We start from the raw sequence: 22,316 nt of genomic DNA on the forward strand, positions 1-22,316 counted from the left end.
GACAGTGATCAATTTTAGGCTCCTGTTGAAGGCGCCTGTATTTCTGCTCATCTCCCCTGTGTAGTTCAGCCTGCCACAGGGGTGGGCCACTCCCATCATTCCTCACCAGTGGCTATGCTGGTTGGGGCTGATGGAAGTTGTAGGTCAAAACATCTGGAGAGCTATAAGTTGCCCACCCTGCTATACCATCATATGTATCTGTACATACGATATATGAGATTCTTTGCATTGGTTTTATATGTTTATGACTTCATGATTTGTGTAAACCACTTTGAAATCTCTAGATATAAGCAGTTCATAAATACTCAGACATATAGTTTTATCAGAATAGTTAAGAAGACTACTGAAAAATGGCTAAACCACCTCCCTCAAAGCAAAATAAGAGGTCACTTTATGAAATGCCAAGTGAGGAACTGAAGAATGCTTAATGATAAATCATTAAGGGCACGATCCTATCCATGTTTAGGCAGAAAAAAGTCCCTGCACTCCCCAGCTAGTCATGCCTGGTCTTGCAGGACTTTTTTCTGTCTAAACATGGATAGGATGGTGCTCTATGTTAGTTGCATTAAGTCCCATCAGAATCAGTGTGAAAAGTTAAAGTTCCCATTCATGGGAGAACTTAAGCCCATTGATTCCAGTGGGAACTCAGTGCAATGGGAACTGATTCCTCAACCAACATGCTGGGAGTTGTAGGACTTTTTTTTCTGTCTAAATATGCCTGACATGGCGTCCTAAGACAATGAGGACTAGAAATCTTTCCACGACAAGGAATGTTTAGGAAATGCTATTTCCTGTTGAGCTTCAGGTCTCCCAAACTTTAACAAAGCTCTTTTATAATAAAAAACAAATACACGTGATTCATGTGTTAGGCAATAATGTTATATTTGATATTATGCTTAGTTGTGAGTTCATTTTTAAAAATGAAAATGAAAAACGGATCCAAAGGTTTTCCCCTCAGTGGTTCTTGCTTATATTGTTATTTATTTATGTGTCAGTACAAAACCAAAAAATGAGATATCATAATAAATGTATTATGATTATTATTACCATGTATTATTATGAATAATGTTAATTATTAACATTACTTAACAATCTATTTAATTGTGTTATATAATAATGAAATAGTAATAAAGAACCAGTAAAATCAAAGTTAACACGCTGACGATGACAATGAATCATAGTTGTTCCTGGCTCCCCCTGGGTCTGACAGAGACACGGGTCCGTCGCCTGGACCCATTCACACGTTCACCAGAGGAGCAAAAACAAATCCGCCTCCGCCCCTTTAAGGCGGTCTGCGCACGCGCCCTTCCTGCTCCTTCTGCCTGCGCCTTCTTATTTGTCCCTCTGGGCGCGCGGTAGTGCTGCATCCGGGTGAGCGAGAAGCGCCCTATTTTGCTCCGCCCCCATGAAGGCGGGGCTTGGCGCCTGGGGCTGCCGTCACGGTTACCTTAGGCTTATTTTTGTCTCTTTAGGGACGCCGTAGGCAAAGCTTCTGCGCGCGCGCTAAAGAAAGTGGGAGGAGCGCGTTCCTTTCCCCACCCATTCCTTTTATCCCTTTGGGGACGCCGTACGCGAAGCGTTGGCGCGTGCGCAAGGAAAGGGAGGCGGGGAGCCCCTGCGCGCGCAGAGCGGGAGCGCGCGAGCCAGCGAGGCCCCTTGTGAGTCGCTCCCCTGGCCGGCCGGGCCCCTCCAGTGCGCCTGCGCGAGGCCTGCCGCCGCCGCCGCCGCCGCCGCCGCGCTCCTCCCGCCCGCCCGGCCTCTCCGCCTCACGAGGAGGAGGAGGAGCGGACACCCCACCCCGGGCGGCAGCAGCAGCAGCAGGAGGAGGAGGTCCCCGCCGCCGCCCGTTCTTGAGGAGGAGGAGGAGGAGGAGGAGGCGCCCCTCCTCAAGGTGCGAAGGGCGGAGGGGGGCGCCCACAGCCGGGCGCCCACAGCCGGGCGCCCACAGCCGGGGGGCTGGGGGGAGGGCAGCGCCTCCCTCGCCCCAGAACAGCAGCACCCCTCCCCCGCCCGCAGGCCCGACGGGTCTCTTGGCGGCAGCCCCATCATCCCCCAGCCGGCTGTCCTCCGTCAGGGTGGACTACCGCGCCCATCATCCCCGTGGCCAGCATGGCCTGCGGACACCCGGCCCCACCATCCCCACAGCCCCGCGCCTCGAAGGCTGGGGCGCTTCCTCGTGCGGAGGGAGGGGCGGGGCCCTCGCGCCCCCCATAGCCCCCCTCACATCCCAACCTAGTGCCTGCCAGGGGGCTTGGACTGGGGGCCCCATGCTCCTCAGCAAGCAGGCTGCCCTTGGCTGCCGTACCTGGCGCTCTGCAGGCCCCTGCCCCGAGGCGCTTGCAGTCTGCAAGCAGGCGCAGTCCCCAGGGCCGAGGAGGCAGCGGCCCGGGAGGCTTCCTTGTTAGTGCTGCCTGCGCCAACCTGGTGCCACCTGGGTGTCTTTTTGACCACAGCTCCCCTCATCCCTGGTTATGCTGGGCGGGGCTGATGGGGGTTGAAGTCTTACACATCTGGAGGACGCTAGGTTGTGGGGTCGGGGCAGCATTAGGTGTTCTACACAACCGCATGGTAGAGGGAGGAGGAGGAGTCACTTCAAATCTCAGTCACATGTCTTCAAATGCATTTGTGCCACCCATGAGGACTAGAAACCTTCCTTTTCATTCTTGGATATTGAGCTTCTCTGGAAAGTAAATCCTGCCCCAGAGATGGCAACAGTGCCTCTCCTGCCTGCTCCCCGGGGCTGCAGCGCAGAGTCCTCCTCCTCAGCCCCACCCGGAGATGCCAGCGATTGAACCGCCCCAGGACCTTTCCCTAGGCGTACATTTATTTGCATTACAGATTGCCCACAATCCGTCATGCTCAGAGCGGTTTACAAAACAAACAGTAATGCAACAGCCCTAATTTATAATACGTTGTGATGGAATGTTAACTCAGTTACACAGTTAACTCAGTTATCTCAGTTAACTCAGTTACACAGAGTGAAAGAACTGGGCACGTTTAGCCTTGAGAAGAGAAGGCTGAGGGGAGATAGGATAGCGCTCTTCAAGTCCTTGAAGGGTTGTCACAGAGAGGAAGGCCAGGATCTCTTCTTGATCATCCCAGAGTGCAGGACACGGAATAATGGGCTCAAGTTACAGGAAGCCAGATTCCTGCTGAACATCAGGAAAAACTTCCTGACTGTTAGAGCAATACGACAATGGAACCCATTACCTAGGGAGGTGGTGGGCTCTCCCACACTGGAGGCCTTCAAGACGAGGCTGGACAGCCACCTGTCAGGGATGCTCTGACTTGGATTCCTGCATTGAGCAGGGGGTTGGACTCGATGGCCTTGTAGGCCCCCTCCAGCCCTGCTATTCTATGATTCTACATAATTGGGAACAAATCAAATAAGTGCAAGGTATTTGCATGCATTGCATAGAGCCAGTGTGGCATAATGCTTAGAGCCTTGGACTGGGACTGAGGAGACCTGGGTTTGAGTCCCCAGTTGGCTGTGGAGCTCACTTGGGTGACTTTGGGCCAGTCGCTAACTCTTGGTCTAACCCACCTAATCACAGTATTGTTGTAAGGATAAAAATGGAGAGGAGGAAGAGGATCATGTATACTGCATTCGGTTCCTTACAAGAGGAAAAAGAAGTGGAATATAAATGAAGTAGCAGTAACAACTGCTCAGTGCTAGGACCTCCTGCATGCGAAGCGAAGGCTCTGCTGCTGAACCGGATGCTCCCAATGAACCTAGACAGGAAGCAGCCTTATCCTGAGCCATGCCCTCAGCCCTTCTTGCTCAGCACTGCCTGCGCTGACGGGCAGCAATGGCTCTCTGGGGTTTTGGACAGGATTCTTTCCGGGGGGGGGCGGGGGGGCGGGCTCCTGCGTACAAAGCGTTTCCTCTGCCACAGTTGTGGCTCTTCAGTGGCGGCGGCAGGGGGGTGGAGGGGGTTAAGGGTGGGAATGGGCTGCTATTTCATTTACACCTAGGAGGTGTTACTCAGCGCTGCTGACTGCATGAAGAAAGAGGTTAATGCTGCTGCTGCTGACGTTTCTGCCAGTGCATTTAGATCCTAGAACTCAAGGCAGCATGTTTATTTACATATATTTAAAGCATTTTTACTCTGCTCTTCAGCTGCAAAGCTTCCTGGAGAAGCTTGCCTTAAAAACAAGACAGTCCCTGCTTGTGGGCTTACCAGACTTAAGAGACAGGACACAAAAGGAAAAGGGGTTGGGAGGGAGGAAAAACAAAGCACAACCGGGCACCAGTTTTTAGTTGCAAAGTTCAGCAGATTGTAGGGCTGGATCTAAGCATACCGGAGGGGCGGCTGCTCCCTTTGGTGCCCTCAGAATTGGTAGCTGGAGGGAGGGGGCTCCCAGCTGGAGCCCTATCCAGGCATGGTGGAGGGTTCCCGGCTGGTCTCTGTACCTGCATAGCTTCAGCAAGGTGGCTGCATTGGGTGCCTTCAGATCATGATGTCATGGAAGTGTTGTGGTGCTTGCCGCTAGTCCTAGAGGAGTCATGTTGTTCCTAGTAGTGCTCCCCCTACTATTAGTAGCATATTTACTTTCACTGCTGCACTAAAGCTGCCGCTGCTGCTATAACTAACTTAGTACTAGTGATAACACAAACAGCCAGCCTACCTCGATTAATATTATTCTTAATTCTGTTAGTGTTCTTTTGTCATTTAACTCTTCCCCCTGCACCTTCATGCTCTCCTATTTCCCCACCCCCCATCCTCTCCAAATGCCCAAAGCTTCCCCCATCCTCATACATTTAGGGTTGGATCCAGATTTCTGCTGGATTAACTGTGCTGATGGAAATGGATTCTCGCCCCCCTCCTTTCCATGGCAGCCCCTCCAGCCCCCTGGAAATGCTACACAGAGTCAGGAGCCCCCACTGAATGGGTGAGCTGTGGTGTGTGTGGGATCCCCCCAGATTGGGCTCAGGGATCTTCTGTGAGTGGATCCCTTCTTCTCGAGGAAGGCAGATCCTGGGTCCACCTCTGAAACCTCAATAGGCATAGTTGCTTTTATTGTACTAGGAGCAATATTACTATTGCTGCTACTAATCAGAGTGCTACTATGACTGCTGCTCATATTAGTGATGTTGTTCTGTAATTGCTGAGATCCAACTTGTAGTGAATTCTACACTACATAAACACACATGCCCCTTGGACTCCGCTTTCCTGTGCATGTGTGCAAATAGTGGACACATGGGTCCCCAGTCTGATCCCACAAGTTTCTTGATGTACTCCCCAGATCCTGGTCTGTATCTTCCTGCCATCCAGTCCTCCGTGAGTGGCTGTGCAGGGCTGAGGCCACCTGGGTGGGCAGTTGATGGGCCAGCTGCATCTACAGCCAGTGTCACATGTGGACATGCTGAAAGCAGGGCTTTCTCTTTACTCAAGTGCAGAGTAAAATTTGTTTTTTAAAAGAATTCTGCGCTGGGAGAAGTTTTCTTCTGCATTGTGTATAAATTATGCAGATTAAGGGGATATATGTCCATTTGTTTAGCAGGATAAAGCATGCATTTGCTGGTCATAGGGGAGAGTGATAAGCTATATGCTGGGCACTGAAGCCAAATCTGGCTTTGGAGATTTCAAAGGGCCTTGTCCATAACCTCAGAATCCATCTTTGCAGGTGTAAGGGCTTCTCCTGGCTCTGCTGCAGTAAGATGGTTTCCAATGCGGTAACAGCTCCAATTTCCTAGAATTACAAGTGCAGCATGTTACAACTGGGGTTCATTGCAGAGCAGGCTGTAGGAAACAAGGTTTTGCTGAAACAAATGTTGGAGAGGCTCCTGCCTTCTTTCATCATGAGATGGCTCGCAGGCTGGAAGCCGAATTTAACTCCTCCAGCTCTTGCCTCCATTTCCCACCTGTGCCTTTTCTTTGTTTGCATTTGTGCTTTTTGCCAGCATCTCAGACCCAGAAAGCCTGTTTCTTTAACGTCCAAGAGCTTGCATATGTGCTGACCTGCCCCCCAGTTTAGCAGCATCTTTCACAGACAGTTTAGACACTTAGCATTATGTTTTTACTGTGATCTTCACAGGAGTGGAAAGGGTATCTAGGTTTTACCATCTTCCTTGTTTTGCTCTCTCCTTCAATGGGAAAAGCATGTGTGCAAGGGGAAATAAGTCTTGAAGGATAACCCTTCCCTTCTTGCTGGTCCTTCACCCAGAACTCTTAAGATTTTTCTGGAATCTTCTCCACGAGGGTCAGAAATTTGATTTGTTTTAAAGGAGAGCCCTAAAGGTTCCTGACCCACTGGTTATAGGTACCAGCAGAAGGGATGCAGTGAGCAGAAGTGTGTTTTTTTCATGGAAAGCTGGTGAAAAATCCTTCCTTGTGATAGTTCAGATAGACTAGGGTGAGACCCAGGGTCTAATGGCCAAAACAAGTAATTGAAGAGTATTTATTTCAACTTCTGTTGATCAATAAAACCTTTTGGCTCACCATATTTTGGCAAACGTTTGGGGATTTGCTTGTACATGCAGTTCTGTTTTCCTCCATCTTCTCCTTAAATTAGTACATTCACATTTTTATTTCCTGGGTTTTATGGAGCTGGGGAGCTGGGTCAGTGTGAAAACTATGGTGTTTGTCCATTTTTGATATGCTGAAACCATTCTCGTGGGCGCTTAATGTAGTGATTCCCAAACTGATTATGTGCTCGAGTGCACTTGTGGGCAATGAGAGGAACAGCTAGGGCCAAAGTTAAGCACATGGCATTTATTTCAGTTGTGGAATGATCTAAGGTACGTACTAATTTTTTTCCCACTGATTTTCAGTCAGACTTGGAATTGCTTAAATTTGGCTTGATTGTGTCACTCGTCTGCCACTAGAAATACAAAGAAAGGATCCTGCGACCTCAAACTGAATATGCATCCGGCAGAGTCTGCTTGCTTCATCTCTCACCTCTGCATGGCGTCGTTGCTCTATCTTTGCCTCTTTCCAATCAGTCTCCACTGGGGCAGGATAGTTCTACCCAGCCTCTGTATTGTGTGCATGTGATTCAGTTTCTCCTGATAACTGAAGGGATGGGTTACACCTTGCAAGGGCTGGGAAGAATGTGTTTGGCCACAGCATGAAGAACTTCATCAGCAGGGCTTTAAACTGAATCCTATGGGGGAGGGAGACGTAAAGTTGGGGGTACAATGGATGAAGGCTCATGCACCGCAACAGAAAGAACGGCTCTTAGTGCCCAATAATAGCCTTCAGAAACATGTAGGAAGAAAGCCAGACTATAAAGCACATGGTCTTCGATGTCTATATACTAATGCCCAGAGTATGGGAAACAAACAGAACGAACTTGAACTCTTAATACAGGAGGGAAATTATGACTTGATAGGTGTAACTGAAACTTGGTGGGATGACTCCCATGACTGGAATACAGCAATTGAAGGGTATAACTTGTTCAAAAAGAACAAGAGGAACAAAAAGGGAGGTGGAGTTGCACTATATGTGAAAAATACATATCTCTGCACAGAAATACAGGAGGATGAGCTTGGTAGTCCCATTGAGAGCATCTGGGTTAAAATATATGGAGCAAAGAATAACAGAAACCTGGTGGTCAGAGTCTACTACTAGCCACCCAATCAAGGAGAAGATGAGGATGAAACTTTTGAAAAGCAAATAGCCAATGTTTCAAGGAAGCATGATGTAGTAGTAATGGGGGACTGCAATTTCCCCGATATTTGTTGGGATACAAATTCTGCAAAACATGGCCCCCCCAAGAGATTCCTGACTTGTGTTGCTGATAATTTCCTCCTACAGAAAGTGGAAGAAGGAACTAGAGAATTGGCTATCCTTGATTTGATCCTAACCAACAGAGATGATTTAGTGGATAAAGTAGCAGTTAGGGGCACTCTGGGGGAAAGTGACCATGTTATACTTGAGTTTTTGGTTCTAAAGGAAGCAAAAGCCGAGTGTAGCTTAACGCGTACCCTGGATTTTAGGAAAGCCGATTTTAATAAACTCAGCACAGTGATAAGTAATGTCCCATGGCAAGTGACTCTAATGAGAAAAGGAGTCCAAGATGGGTAGGAGTTTTAAAAAAAGGAAATTCTAAAGGTGCAATTACAAACAATTCCAACCAAGAAAGGCAGAAGACTGCAGAAGAAGCCAATGTGGCTTCACAAAAAGCTTAGAGATAAACTGGAAACAAAAAAGGACACACATAGGAAGTGGAAGGAAGGCCAAACTACAAAGGAAGAGTACAGGCAGGTGGCACAGAATTGCAGGGATGGCGTCAGGAAGGCTGAGAACGAACTGAGGTTAGCGAGGGATGCTAAAAGCAACAAAAAGGCTTTCTTCAGGTACATGCATAGTAAAAGACAGAGGAAAGAAATGGCAGTTCAGCTATCAAATAAGGATGGCAAAATGATAACAAATGGCAAAGAAGTGCTCAATTCCTACTTTGGCTCAGTCTCCCCAAAGAGGATCTATGAGCCCCCTGGCAAAGGCAAAGTATAGGCTGAAGGGGCAGGATTGCAGCTTGAGATCGATAGGCGTATGGTCAAAGAACACCTAATTACTTTAAATGAGCGCAAATCTCCAAGGCCAGATGAACTGCATCCTAGTGTAATAAAGGAACTGGCAGAAGAGCTCTCAGAACCACTGTCTATTATCATTGAGAAATCAGGGGGGACGGGTGAAGTGCCAGATGACTGGAGGAGGGCTAACGTTGTCCCTATCTTCAAAAAGGGTAAAAAGGAGGAACCTGGGAACTACAGACCAGTCAGTCTGACATCAGTCCCTGGGAAAATTCTGGAGCAGATTATAAAGCAGTCTGTAAACACCTTGAAAACAATGCCGTGATTACTCGAAGCCAGCATGGATTGGTCAAGAACAAATGACCAGATGAATCTGATCTCATTTTTTGATCAAGTAACCTCTCTTGTGGACTGTGGGAATGCTGTGGACATCATATACCTCGACTTCAGCAAAGCTTTCGACAAAGTGCCCCATGAGATCCTGATGAGCAAACTAGCTCAAAGTCGGCTAGATGAAACAACGATCCGGTGGATCCACAGTTGGCTACATAATTGAACTCAAAGAGTGCTTCTCAATGGGACCTTCTCCAACTGGGGAGAGGTAACGAGCAGGGTACCGCAGGGCTCAGTCCTGGGCCCAGTGCTCTTCAACATTTTTATGAATGACTTGGAGGAGGAGGAGCAGGGAATGCTGATCAGATTTGCAGATGACACGAAATTGGGTGGGATAGCTAATACCTTGGAAGATAGAAACAAAATTCAAAGTGATCTTGATCTTGACTGGAGCGCTGGGCCGAAAACAACAGAATGAAATTTAATAGGGCTAAATGCCAAGTTCTGCATCTAGGAAAAAGAAACCAAATGCACAGTTAAAATATGGGGGATACTTGGCTCAACAATATGTTAAGGAAATATCCAAGGCAGGTTAGGTTGAACAGTCAGAAATTTATTAAAGCACATCATGGCCGTGGGCGAGACAGACGAAACTGTGTCTCTCTCAAATAAAAGAAACAGGATGCATTTATTCAGACTGAAAGTTGGAGAACAAAGAAAACATACTACACATGCTCAGAAACCAATTAGTACTCAGCAGCAGTCTTATCAGGACAGTGGCCTTATCATTAGGGATGAGTTACTTTGGTGGATAGGACTTTCTTGCATATGAGCAAGTTACCATTACCTTCTCATGATCAGACACACACACACACACACACACACACACACACACTCTCAATCCCATCAGGCACCTCGCCTGAACCAAACTACTTACAAGTCCTAGTCAGGCCAACCTTCACAAATACTACAGGCAAGAAGGATCTTGGAATTGGTGTAGATCACAAGCTGAAAATGAGCCAACAATGTGATGTGGCTGCAAAAAAGGCAAATGCTCTTTTGGGCTGCATTCATAGAAGCATAGCTTCCAAATCCCGGGAAGTACTAGTTCCCCTCTACTCAGCACTGGTTAGGTCTCATCTGGAGTCCTGTGTCCAGTTCTGGGCACCACACTTTCAGAAGGATGCAGACAAACTGGAGAGGGTTCAGAGGAGGACAACAAAGATGATCAGGGGACTGGAAACAAAGCCCTGTGAGGAGAGACTGAAAGAACTGGGCATGTTGAGCCTTGAGAAGAGAAGACTGAGGGGAGATAGGATAGCGCTCTTCAAGGACTTGAAAGGTTGTCACAGAGAGGAAATCCAGGCTCTCTTCTCGATCATCCCAGAGTGCAGGACACGGAATAATGGGCTCAAGTGACAGGAAGCCAGATTCCGGCTGAACATCAGGAAAAACGTCCTGACTGTTAGAGCAATATGACAATGGAACCAGTGACCTAGGGAGGCGGTGGGCTCTCCCACACTGGAGGCGTTCAAAATGAGGCTAGACAGCCATCTGTCAGAAATACTTTGACTTAGATTCCTGCATTGAGCAGGGGGTTGGACTCGATGGTCTTATAGGCCCCTTCCAACCCTAGTAGTCTATGATTCCTTGATACAAGAATGCAGCAGAGCTACCTGCTCCTGTAGCAGATGTGCCCTAAAGGGCAACTTCTGCAGAAAGGCAAGAGGTGGATTCCTCTGCGGGAATTATCCATCAGAGGTTGGAGCACCTGCCATAGGGGAAAAGGCTACATTTGGGGGCATCTTACTTTAGCCAAAAAAGAGGGACAGTGACATGATATTGCAGCCTTCCCCCACCTGGCACTCTCCAGATGTGTTGGACTGCAGCTCCCATAATTCCCACCTAGGCATTATGGGAGTTGCAGTCCAACACATCTGGAGGCCACCAGGTGTGGGAAAGGTTGTGGTAGAGGCTGATAAAACTAGGCATTGGGTGGAGAAAGACGGTGTTCCCATAACACTAGAGATTAAGGCCCTCCCATGAATGTGATTATCCAGAATCTTTCAGCAAAAGAGAGGGCTAATTTTCACAGTGCATACTTGTTTAAAATTAACATTTTATTTGAAGATTTTCTATCCCTTGTACATATTCCAGTAATTTCCCTCCACTCAGCTGTAGTTGCACAGTATACATTTACGTGTGCTTTGAGAGATAAACCAGTGCAGCCCAGGCGTTGTATGGAATTAGATGCTACAAGATGAGCTGACGGCCACTGTCACAGGGGTTAGGCAAGTCCATGGAGGAAGAGCAGAGGTTTATCAATGGCTGTGATGGCTTCGTAGAACCTCCATGTTCAGGGATAGTGCACCTTGGAGACGCCTCTTGCCTTCCTGCTTGTGAGCTTTCTTGAAGTTTCTGGTGGGCTCCTCTTCTGTCAGCCCCAGAATGGCTTCGGTGTGTTTTGGTGTGTGTGAAGTGCGGCCTGCTTCCAGATTTAATTCAGTGATGGGTGAGGTGGGCCTTGGCATTAATTACTGGCTGAAAGGCTGTGTTCAGGTTTCATCTCCTTAGCTTTGCATAAGGTTTCATCTCCTTAGCTCTGCACACCCTTTCCCTTCTCTCTCTTTTCCTCTTCAGTGGTAGACATCTGCCTTTGAAACAGTGTGTTCTTTCCTCTCTCGAAGCACCCGAATCCTGGCCTGCTGGCCTGCAGAGCCATGGCAACAGAAGAGAAGAAACCCGATGCAGAGTCGACCAAAACACAATCCACGCCTTCCTCTTCGACCAATCAGAGCAAGGTGGGTGTGAGGTTTCTGGGGGCTTTTTCTGCCTGGCTTGCGAGAGTCCGTGTAGACTGTGGACTTGTTTTTTGCTAGTGAGGGCTGGAGTCTGTAGGGTCCTGTGGATTCAGCATCCCAGCTGCACTTGCGTCGCTTTCCTGGATGCTTGCTGGATTCAGAGGAGGGGCAGACCGGAACAGGGGTCTAAATGTGGTTGCAGGGTGGGGGCATGAATGAGACTTGAATTTATGGAGTTGCCTTTGGTATGTTTGTCCTGGTATATACTACCTCGACAGGCAGTAACTTTTTTATTACATCTCTGATATCTTTCCTGAGTAGTTCTTGGAAAGATGCTTTTTGCTTTCTTGAACTGCTGGTGAGCCCAGATCTGTATGTATTTACAAGCATTAAAGGTGCTATCCCATGCACATTTAGACAGAGAAACGCCCCGTAACTCCCAGTTATAACTCCTATAACTCCATTGGCTGGAGAATGCTGGGAGTTGTAGGACTTTTTTCTGTCTAAAAATGCATAGGATTGTACCCTGAAAGAGTTAACTTCCGATTTTTGGAATTCAATATACAGTAGCAAAATTTAGGAGGTCTAGCACCAAGCACTCCAATAAATTACATTGGTTCCAGATTAAGTTCCAGATTAAGTCGTGCTTAGAGTAGAGCCATTGAAACCAATGGGATTTAGGTTAGTCATGACTAATTTAATCCCAGTTTCATTGGTTCTACTCTTTAAGTCATGACTAAATCTGGAAACAACCCATAAGCAGTTTAAAACCCATCTTGCAACATTTATGATAAAGAACGTAGATTGAGGGTGCAATCCTATGCATGTTTAGACAGAAGGAAGTCCAACTTGGATGGCTTTAAAAGAGGGTTGGACAAATTCCTGGAGGAGAAGGCTATCAATGTCTACTAGGCTTGATAGCTCTATGCTACCTCCAGTACCAGAGGCAGTATGTTTATGTACACCAGTTGCTGGGGAACATGGGCAGGAGAGTGCTGTTTCCTGGTCGACAGCTGGGTGGCCACTGTGTGAAGAGAATGCTGGACTAGATGGACTTTAGTCTGATCCAGCATGACTCTTATGTTCTTAACTCCCAGCATTCCCCAGCCAGCATGGCTGGCTGGGCAATCCTGGAAGTTGTAGGACTTCATTCTGTAAACATGCATAGGCTTGCCAATAAACCCAAACTCATGCAAGCCTAAGAATTGCCATGCTGTGTCAGGCTTTAGTCTGTCTAGTCCAGCATTTTGTTCTTAACAGCAATTGGTCAGCTACCTCAAGAACCTTGCAGGAAGGGCATAAATAGGCAAATCCTCCCCTCCTGTCTTTCTCCAGCATCAGTTGTTCACAGGTGTCCGTCCTCAGAACACAAAGATTCCACTTAGTTCTCATGACTAATAGCTGTCAGTAGACCACTCCTCCTTCTCCATGAATTTTTCTAATCTATTTTTTAAAACCTATTTCTTGTGCTAGCAAATTCCATAAGTTTGCCAAAGATACGATGATTGTCAGATATGTGAGTTTCTGGTCACTGCATCTCAAAAAGGATATTGCAGAGCTGGTAAAGATGCAGAAGAGGGCAGCTGAAATGCTCAAGGGGTGAAGCGATTCCCCTATGAGGGAAGGTTGCAGCAGCTGGGCTTGTTTAGCTTGGAACAAAGGAGGGTAAGGGAAGACACAACAGAGGTGTACAAAATTCTGCATGGTGTAGAGAAGGTAGATAGGGAGACATTTTTCTCCCTCATATTACTAGAACCGTGGGTTTCCTGTGAGCATCTGGTTGGCCACTGAGTGAACAGAATGTTGGACTAGATGGGACCTTGGTCTGATCCAGCATGTTCTCTTACGTTGTCATGGCATGCCTGCAGAAGTTGCAACCCATCAAGCCAAATGCAGCCTACTGGGTGCTCGCTAAACTTCTGTCTGCTGCCTCCTGCCCGGGACTAGAGAAAACCAGGTTCCCCGGGGTGGGGTCCTGCCCTCGTGAAGCGCCTTGCAGTGCACGGTTTGGTGAGCTGCGTTGGGCTTGGTGGGTGTCAACTTGTGCAGGCTGTACTTGAAGTGTTTGTTTCTCTGTTGTTCTTTCTTTACTCAGCCTGCACCTGTAAAACCAAACTACGCCCTGAAATTCACCTTGGCAGGACACACGAAAGCTGTCTCCTCGGTAAAATTCAGCCCCAATGGGGAGTGGCTGGCCAGTTCTTGTAAGTATCTGTCGCGATACAGAGCCAAGAGGGCTCCCTCGCTTGCTCCTCCCACCGCCAGGGGACTTTTTTCTGTCTAGACATGCATAGGATGGCAGCCTCAGCATCTGAATGGTTCGTACTCTAAAACAGTATTGGGAGGATGCTGTACTTTAAAGCACTGGCACTGAAGTTTTTTACTTCGCTGTTTTGATTGCTATTTTTGTTTATTACCGTTTAATTGATGTATTATTGTATATTGTTGTGTTTAAAATTACATTGTCAGCTGCACTAGGGTAAATATTATGAAGGGCAGTATATAAGAATATGCTAACATCTTGCTGTCTGCCTGATTCGTTGGGTCATCTTTTTAGTTGATCAAAGATTTTTCTTAGTTCATTGGATGAGCACTGAAATGTTACAGAGTCACTCATTTCTCATTCCCTGTAGGTTACACCCAAGGCTGTGTGTGGACACTATAACAATTATTTATTTATTTTATTCATTCATTTCTATACTGCCCAATAGCTGGGTTGTTCCCAAAAAATACACATCACAATACAAGTTAATAAACATAATATAAAAGCTCTAATGTACAAAATTAAACTAAAATAATTTAAACAGCTAAAACTTTTACAATATGATACTGGACCTGAGAGAAACAAGTGACATAAATGCCCCATCGTTTGCCATCAAATGCTGTCAAACACCTGGGAGAAGCAGACAATCTTAACCTGGTGCTGAAAAGATGACAGTTTTGGTGCCAGGCAGACCTCAGTTGGGAGAGTGTTCCATAATTGGGGGGCCACCACTGAGAATACCCTCTTCCTTGTTGCCACCTTCCAAGCCTCCCTCGGAGGACATCTCCAGATGTTGACTGTAGTGTCTGGGTAGGTTCAGCTTGGGAGAGGTGCTCCATCACGTACTGTGGTCCCAAGCTGTGTAATTAAAACCTTGCACCAACAAAAGCTCATTTCTGTGACCTGTATAAATCATGTAAACATGCACAATGCCATATTTCCATATTTTTTTCTTTTTTTGTCACAGTGCATAACAAGTTCTGGCTCCGTGTATTGGGAGGGTCACGGAGCTACTCAGAGTGTTAAAGCCACATGGCCTGAGTACTGGAACTCTTACACAGCCCCCCCGCTCCCCCGATGGATTTGAGCAGGTCTCACTGACATGTTCTTACAGCATCTCTCTGCAGCCCAAGGGGCTGGGCTTTTCCACAACAAAAGCTGAGTTTTTCAGGAAGCAGAATCGTTTGCCAAATAAGAATGTTCTGTGGGGTTCCCCTGCATCCCCTCCCTGGGCTCCTGTAGAATCCCAGTATAATCACAGCCGATGTACATCATTTGGGCAGGGGCAACATTGCTTCTGTATTCCATGGTAGCATGATGGTTGGCCCCACCTCTCATGCACACAGTGTGCGTGGAACAACTTGGCAAGCAAGTCATCTGCGCCATCCTTCTGAAGGGTGAGGAGGAGCTTGACAACTCCCCTGCCTCTCTTCTGTTTCTAATCAGGTGTGGAAGATAGATCGCCGCTCCGTAAGTGGGTGCTCTGTATTGGTGTGCATTCACTCATGGACTAATGCAGACTTCTCCAAGCTGGGGCTTCCCTGATGCGTTGGACTGCAGCTCCCATAATTCCCAGCCTGCACAGCCAGCGGCTAGGAGTTATAGGAGATGCAGCGCAGCGCAGCTGGAGCGTGCCAGGTTGTGGAAGGCTGGTCTAATGAACTGAGGAAATACTCATTTATCACAGTCTTTTATATGCCACCTTTCAAGATACCAATCATACCAAGGCAGCTTAGAAGTAACCTAGAAATAATAGAATCACAGTGAACAGTATTGACAAACATTTTAAAAAATCTCCAGGATCCTTCCTTCAGGGCAGCTGGGTGTAGATGGCCCTTGAGGGCAGGCAGAATGCAGCTGGAACTGGATCAGGTTTCTGGTGTTATCCTCCTCTCCATCCTACTTTCTCTCTCCTGGAACTCTTCCCACAGGACAGTTGATGGAAGATGGCTGTGTGTGTGTGTGGGGGGGGGGGGATGTCCAGCTGCAACAAATCCCCAAGGTCTCCTTTCCTTGCCTCTCTCCCTCTCTCAAATAGAAAAATTTGAATGCTCAAACACCACCCCCATCTGCTTTAGCAGGAGGGGGAAGAAAGCATGCTAGGGATCCAGATGAGCTTTCTAGCATTTGTGTCCTCCAAGTTTTCCTTCCTGGCTGACCAGGCCACATTGGACAGCTGCATCAGGGCACAGAGGGGGCCAGATGGAAGTAAACGGAGGCAGCGAGCTCCCTAGCCCTGCTCTGGGCATACTGTGTTGGGCATAATGCCATAGTATCTGCAGGGGGAAAACAAATCAGCATGCAGGCAAGGTAGGCGTGGCAAAAGGGACTGGTCCATAAACTGCACCTTTTTACATTGGTGGCTTCTCCTTCTTTCTTTAGCGGCCGATAAACTCATTAAAATTTGGGGCGCCTACGACGGCAAATTTGAAAAAACAATATCTGGCCACAAGCTGGTGAGTGCATCGCTGTTCTCAGTGGGCTTGTTCAGGGGTTTGCTGCGGAGTTGACTTGGATGGCTGCTCCGGGCTACAGCAGCTGCTGCCTGCACAAATAGGGAGTTGCCAGCTGGGCGTGTCTGGCTGGCAAGTGTCTTTTCTGGAAGGGATGGCTATGAGAGCTGTGACAGGGAGGCTACAGCATGGCTGGCTTCCGGAGCAGGTCATGATCCAGTTCTGTCACTTGGCTTGTCTGTTTCTGTGCATAATAAAATAATGGAAGTGAGGTGCGTCTGCTTGTCATGATATGGAAGGAATGGTGCAAACGAAATTGGGACTCTGTCTGCACAGTATACAGCATGAAGAGGGCAGGTTTCTGGATTATACTGCTTCAGACTGCAAGTGGGATGTGTGTCACATTTTGTATGCCCCCCCCCCCACGCACATGCGCAAAGCTCCCTGCGTGTAGTAAACAAGCACATCTGGGAGCAGGGTTATGCTAAGCCTTTCTCCCTTATGTATGGTTCTACTGCAAGCAGCGGGCTTTTTACTGGGAGGAGCATTTAAAAATTATTGTCCTGTGTGCAATCTAAAATTCAGCCACCTCATTCCAAACATTGTGTACACAATTTATAAATTAAACTATTGTGGACAAATGAGTTCTAATTTGAAAGTATTTTCTCTGTTGCAGGGAATCTCTGATGTTGCTTGGTCATCTGATTCAAACCTTCTTGTCTCTGCCTCGGATGACAAAACCCTCAAAATTTGGGATGTGAGCTCGGTAAGATGTTGGGATTTGTTTGTCTTATGCCAACCTCCTGCCTTACCTTTGTTGGAGAGATTTAACTTGATTCTAATCTGACATATGCTCATACTGTGCCCTGATTAACTAAACACAATCATGACTTTCAGTAGGGCTTAAATCACAATTCATTTTAGCTTTATCAGCGCCTCTGTTTAGTGTGTATTGATATTTTGAGTCGTGGAGTTAAAAGCCCAGATTAAAAGTTTAAATGATTTACCTCCATTTATATCCTGATCATCTGACAGAATGTTGCAGGCAGTCTATGCATAACAACTATAAAACTATCCATGCAATTAAAAAGTATTTCTGTGGAGTCTGTTCTGGTAGTTCAGTTTCATATAAATGTTGCTAACAAATTTGACAGCATTTTAGGGAGCATCTAATCCTCTTTCATGCCTGTGTGTGGAGAAATGGGAATGGTATGTTGCTAAGCTTGGAGGATAAGGTTATCAGTGGCTAACTAGTCACAATGGCTATCGATTACCTCTAGTATCACAGGCCGTATGCCTCTCAAACCCAGTCGCTGGTGAACTGTTCCTGAGTCAGTCTGACCTGGCAACAGTTATCCACAGCTTGGTTACACCATGGTTAGACTACTGCAACATGCTCTGTGTGGGGCTACCCTTGAAAGGTGTCCAGAAGCAAAATGGGGCAGCTAGGCTGCTAACTATGCATGATATCGTGATCACATCGCTCCAATACTGAAAGAACTGCACTGATTGCCGATTGTTTTCTGAGCTCAATTCAAGGTGTTGGTCTTCACCTTTAAGGCTTTAAATGACTTAGGGCCTGCCTCTCTGCCTCTCTCACTCTGAAATAGCTTGGTTATTAAGATCAGCAGGAATGGCCCTTTGAAAGACACCCTTGCTTTCAGACAGCCGCTTGTTGGGCACGTGGGAAAGGGCTTTCTCCTGGGTTGCTCCCAACTCTGGAGCGCCCTCCCTTTGGAGTTGCAGATGATGTCCACTCTCTCTGCATCCCTGATTGGGGTCAAGACAACTCTTTTTAATTTAGCTTTTTATGTTACGCTTTTTAATATTTTGGTTTTGCTATGTTTTTATTACTATCATTTATTATTATTTATTTTATTTCTGTACCACCTAATAGCCAAAGATCTATGGGTGGTTGACAAAAATTACAAACCATACAGTACAAGATAATAAAACACAGTTTAAAGTTTCTAACATACAAAATTTAAAGCAATTTAAACAGCTAAACAATTTCAATAAAATACTAGACCGGATAAAGACAGCTGTCATAAATGCCCCATCCTATGCCATTAAATGCTTGGGAGTATTTGATTATTATTTTTAAAAATTCGTTGCCTTGGTGGGTTTCTGAAAGGCGGTATAGCAATATCTGAACTAAATAAACAGAAGCAAGAGGGTGCTGTTACTCTCATGTCCTGCTTGTGAGCTAGCCACAGGCAGCTGGCTGGCCACCGTGGGAACAGAATGCTGGACAAGATAGACTACATCGGGGCCTCTGTTAGGTTTTTAACTGTGTCATACAGATGTGTATTAAAACTTAGAAAGGCAGTAAAACGCATGTTCGTAATCCAGCGTGTCAGCTTTTGTTTTCCATGGAACTCTTTCTCAGGCTGGCCATTTTTTAAAAATCTGCCTTCATTTGTCTTAAGGGGGTAATGGAAGGCGCTTCTTCCAGATTAATTGGGATAAAACTGCGTGTTATGCAAAAGATCTCGGGTAACACAGAGGCATGCTGGAACAGCAAAGCAAGTGGCCGTTCTCCCTTGGGAGGCCCGGAAGCCTCCTGTAGTAATCAGACCCTGCTGGCCCTTTTTGAGGCAGAAGAGACCCAAACGAAAGCAGGAGGCCTTACGCCAGCGTGGGCGGAGATAGGTGAGGGGCCCAGCACAACGCCAGCAGAAGCCGTGTTGGCAGTGCTGGCTGGCAGCTGAGGTCTGAGTGTTCTACCTCCGTTTGAGGACGGAGACCAGTTGGCCTGAAGTGGCTCTGTGGTTGGATTGTTTTTAGATGGGACCATTTTACAACGGAGTGCTGAGTCCATGTTTGATTTTAAAGCTGGGTATTCCGTTGCTGGCTTGAATGTTCTGTGCAATACTCAGCGCCGCTCAGCGGAAGAAGGTTTTGGGGGCTTGTGTCGGGCCGTTGCCGCCTCCTGCTTTGGGAGTTCTGTGGGTGGCCGCATTCACTCCACTGGGTGGCGCTGTGGCCTCTTTGCGTCAGGGAAGGTGGAATTTGACAGTGAGGCTAGACCTCTTCAGGTGCAGTTTAGTTGATGGCTTCTCCGGCTTCTGCCCTTTCCCTGTGTGTCGTTCAGGAGCGAGCAAGGCACAAGCCACTCACGGGGCCTCCTCACTGCCCTCACACCATCATGCGCACCATCATCACCCCCACACACACCATCATACACACAGACACTCAGCGACTTCGAAAGAAAACTAGATGTGCGGGGAGCGTGCCCCACGTTTGAAAGCAGAATCGGCTTGTAAACAAGGGACGCGCTCCTCATGCGCCTTGCTTCTTTCTGAAATCGCTGGGGGAGGGGGTGCTGCTGCTGTGGCAAATTCAGCAGCGGGGGCAGCAGGGGCAATTTTGGAGATAGGGAGAGGCATGCAGCCCCCGGGGGAGGGCAGGGTAAGGTGGCCTCTTGGCCCTGGTGCAGCTTGCGTGTGGGGAACGGTGTGGATGCTTGCCTGCCTGCATTACTGCTGCTTGGATAAAGCTAGTCGCCTTTCCATAGGAAAAACAAGGGCTGCCTTGCTAGATCAACGGCAGATCCTTCCAGTCCAGTGTGGTCTGCAGCAGCAGGCCTAATGCCCCTGGAAGCCTTTCGGCAGGGCACCAAGGCCACCAACGGATGTATATTGGCTCTATTTCGCTACCACAGTTAATGGCTGTTAACACAAGTTCCCACGCCATTGTGGCCAGTTCCCACCACAGCAGCTTCTGTGACAAGCGGAGTTCCGCAAGGGAATGGTGGCGGTGTGGAGAGGTCTGTCCTTTCGTCTGTCTGGTAGCCGTTGCTGGTCAGCTTCATGGGAAGGCTCCAAGTCCCAGTATAAGGAGGAGAGACCTTTTCTACTCAGCACTGACGGGTGGGCGCTGCGCCCATATTACAGAGGGAAACTGAGGCTGACGCTGATTCCCTCCCAAAGATATGAGAAAACAGCTGAGCTTCTCACCCAGGTCCTCGTCCAACACCCTGTTCACTTTGGCTCATGCTACAAAGCCCACAATGTGGTGGTCCTAGAAATGTGCAACTCTGTTTTATTTGTTTTATATTTCTAGGGAAAATGCTTAAAGACCCTGAAAGGGCACAGCAACTATGTCTTCTGTTGCAACTTCAACCCCCAGTCGAACCTCATTGTCTCAGGATCGGTAAGCATGGTTTTGTTTTGTTTTTCTGAGAGAGACTGTTGGCTGCTCTTCCCTCCTTTTGTAGGGTGGAAAATTATGGGCCAAATTCTGCCCGAACTCTTGACAGATCAGGAGGCCTTGATGATTTATCTCGGGGGAGACTGTGGTGCTGAGAGGGCCGGCCTGACTGACGCCCACGTTTTTGCTTGCTGTGGCAAGTGTGCCACCACCTCTGAGCATAACCAGCCCTAAACTCCCCCCCCCCCCAAAATACCACTTGGAGCGTGGAGGGTTAACCCAGTAGTTGAACAGTGATCCCCTCCCCAGTTCCAGGGTTGGAAGCGGCCTGGGCACTGTGCAGCTGTGGTGCCTGTCCTAGCTTTTGTTCTGGTTTGCTTGTTCAGTGCTTCTGCCATATAAATTAGGGATATTTGGGTCGAACAGGGGTTGGGGGGAGCAAGTTTCCTATGGGGCAGTTTGCATATGTATCTTCATTATCGTCCATTGACTGCAGCCTTGTGTGTGAATGTTTAACGCATTGAATGGTATGGCGCTCCTCTCTCTCTCTCTCTCTCTCTCTCTCTCTCATATATTCACTGTCCTCTTACATGGATTGTTAAAATTTGTTCCCATACTTAAAAAAAACAACACCCCACCTTTGTTTAAAAGCCTGTTTTACACACTGGGCCTGGATATCCCCTTCCTTGTCAATCTCTCATCAGATTATTAGCTTTTATAAACAGTGGCACCCCATGGGACGTGATATAACCTAACATTCTGTATGAAAGGTTTGTTTTCAAATGGGTAGGACAGCTTATATTTATTTCTTATTTACCAGATTTTTATTCTACTTCTGTGATGATGATTGTCTCCCAAAGCAGCTCACACTTGATAAAAAAAAGAGAGACAGGCCTGGCTGTGATACGTGCCTTTTGCCATGATAAAAACAGTTGCCTTCCAGAACGTGGGCGGGTGAGCCTCCACAGACGCATTGCCGTGGACGGAAGCCCTGTCTCGCCTGATGGAGTGAGACACAGTCCTTCTCCAGGAGCGTGGGTTCACACCATCAGCCGCCAGTCGCTTCATGCAAAGAAATTAAGGGATGCGTCTGTATACGAGTCAATCCTTCCTCCAAGAGCTCAGTTTGACATTTTTAAATTGCCCGCCCCAGGAAGCAAAGCTAGGCGGGCCAAGCATCTGCTGGATGTTGTGTAGAGACGACAAACCGTGGGTTGGAGTGTCGGGGGCCCTTTAGTCCTGCTCCCTGCTCAAAGGCAGGAGCAGCTCCTATGGAGCCCCACCCAACTCTGCATTCCATGGCTAAAAGCCTCATTAAATGCCAGCTGCAGAAGGGGCCAGAAGCAGAACGTGGCTGCTGGCTTTTTGGGACACGCGGTGAGGGTTGTCGTGAGGGTTTTGCATTTTATTGTGTGCATGTGTAATCTTAGAGTCGAGATTTATTTCATTATACTTTTATACTGCTTAATATATTGGAATCTCTGCAAGGCTCACCTTAAAAGTGCAATTAAAAATACAATATAAACACAAGATAAAATCACAGATGATCAAAAACGTTACAACGAGATAACGGCAAAACAAGGAAGCCATATAATCCTGTACAAATCAGGGGAAGCCTGTGTGAGCAGATTTGTTTTTCAAGAGGCGTTGAGAACTTGCTGCCGTTTCTGTTCTTGAGCCGCCCATGGGAGAGTGTTCCAAAAGGCGAGCTGGGATTTCAAGAGTGCCTATGTGTTGCATGTTTCTATATGGGGTCTTGGCCACTCCAGGCTTTTTGTGGAGAAGTGTGGGATGTAAATAAATAGCTCAGGAAGTTCCAGGGCAGGGAGCTGGAA

The 22,316-nt window shown here is 47.5% G+C and overlaps 1 protein-coding gene across 9 annotated transcripts in view; it reads left to right on the forward strand.

The window, feature by feature from the left end:
• Positions 1-1,625: 1,625 nt before the first annotated feature.
• Positions 1,626-22,316, forward strand: part of WDR5 (WD repeat domain 5) — a 28,239-nt gene continuing 7,548 nt past the window's right edge. For 6 of the 9 annotated variants that reach the window (XR_014785924.1, XR_014785923.1, XR_014785925.1 and 3 more), the window contains exons 1-6: positions 1,626-1,891; positions 11,500-11,613; positions 13,709-13,817; positions 16,259-16,332; positions 17,006-17,095; positions 20,395-20,484. Coding sequence is in view for 4 of the 9 variants with exons in the window: in XM_084821147.1 (XP_084677273.1) it covers positions 11,533-11,613; positions 13,709-13,817; positions 16,259-16,332; positions 17,006-17,095; positions 20,395-20,484 (444 nt within the window). In the remaining 5 variants the exon portion in view is untranslated. The remainder of the gene's footprint in view (positions 1,892-11,499; positions 11,614-13,708; positions 13,818-16,258; positions 16,333-17,005; positions 17,096-20,394; positions 20,485-22,316) is intronic. The other 3 variants (XR_014785927.1, XM_084821148.1, XM_084821150.1) reach the window with 1 other exon arrangement.

Source organism: Heloderma suspectum, chromosome 14 (assembly GCF_057233095.1).
Source record: "Heloderma suspectum isolate Gila_16-S chromosome 14, 16-S_ref, whole genome shotgun sequence".
In the NCBI taxonomy this organism is placed as follows: domain Eukaryota; kingdom Metazoa; phylum Chordata; class Lepidosauria; order Squamata; family Helodermatidae; genus Heloderma; species Heloderma suspectum.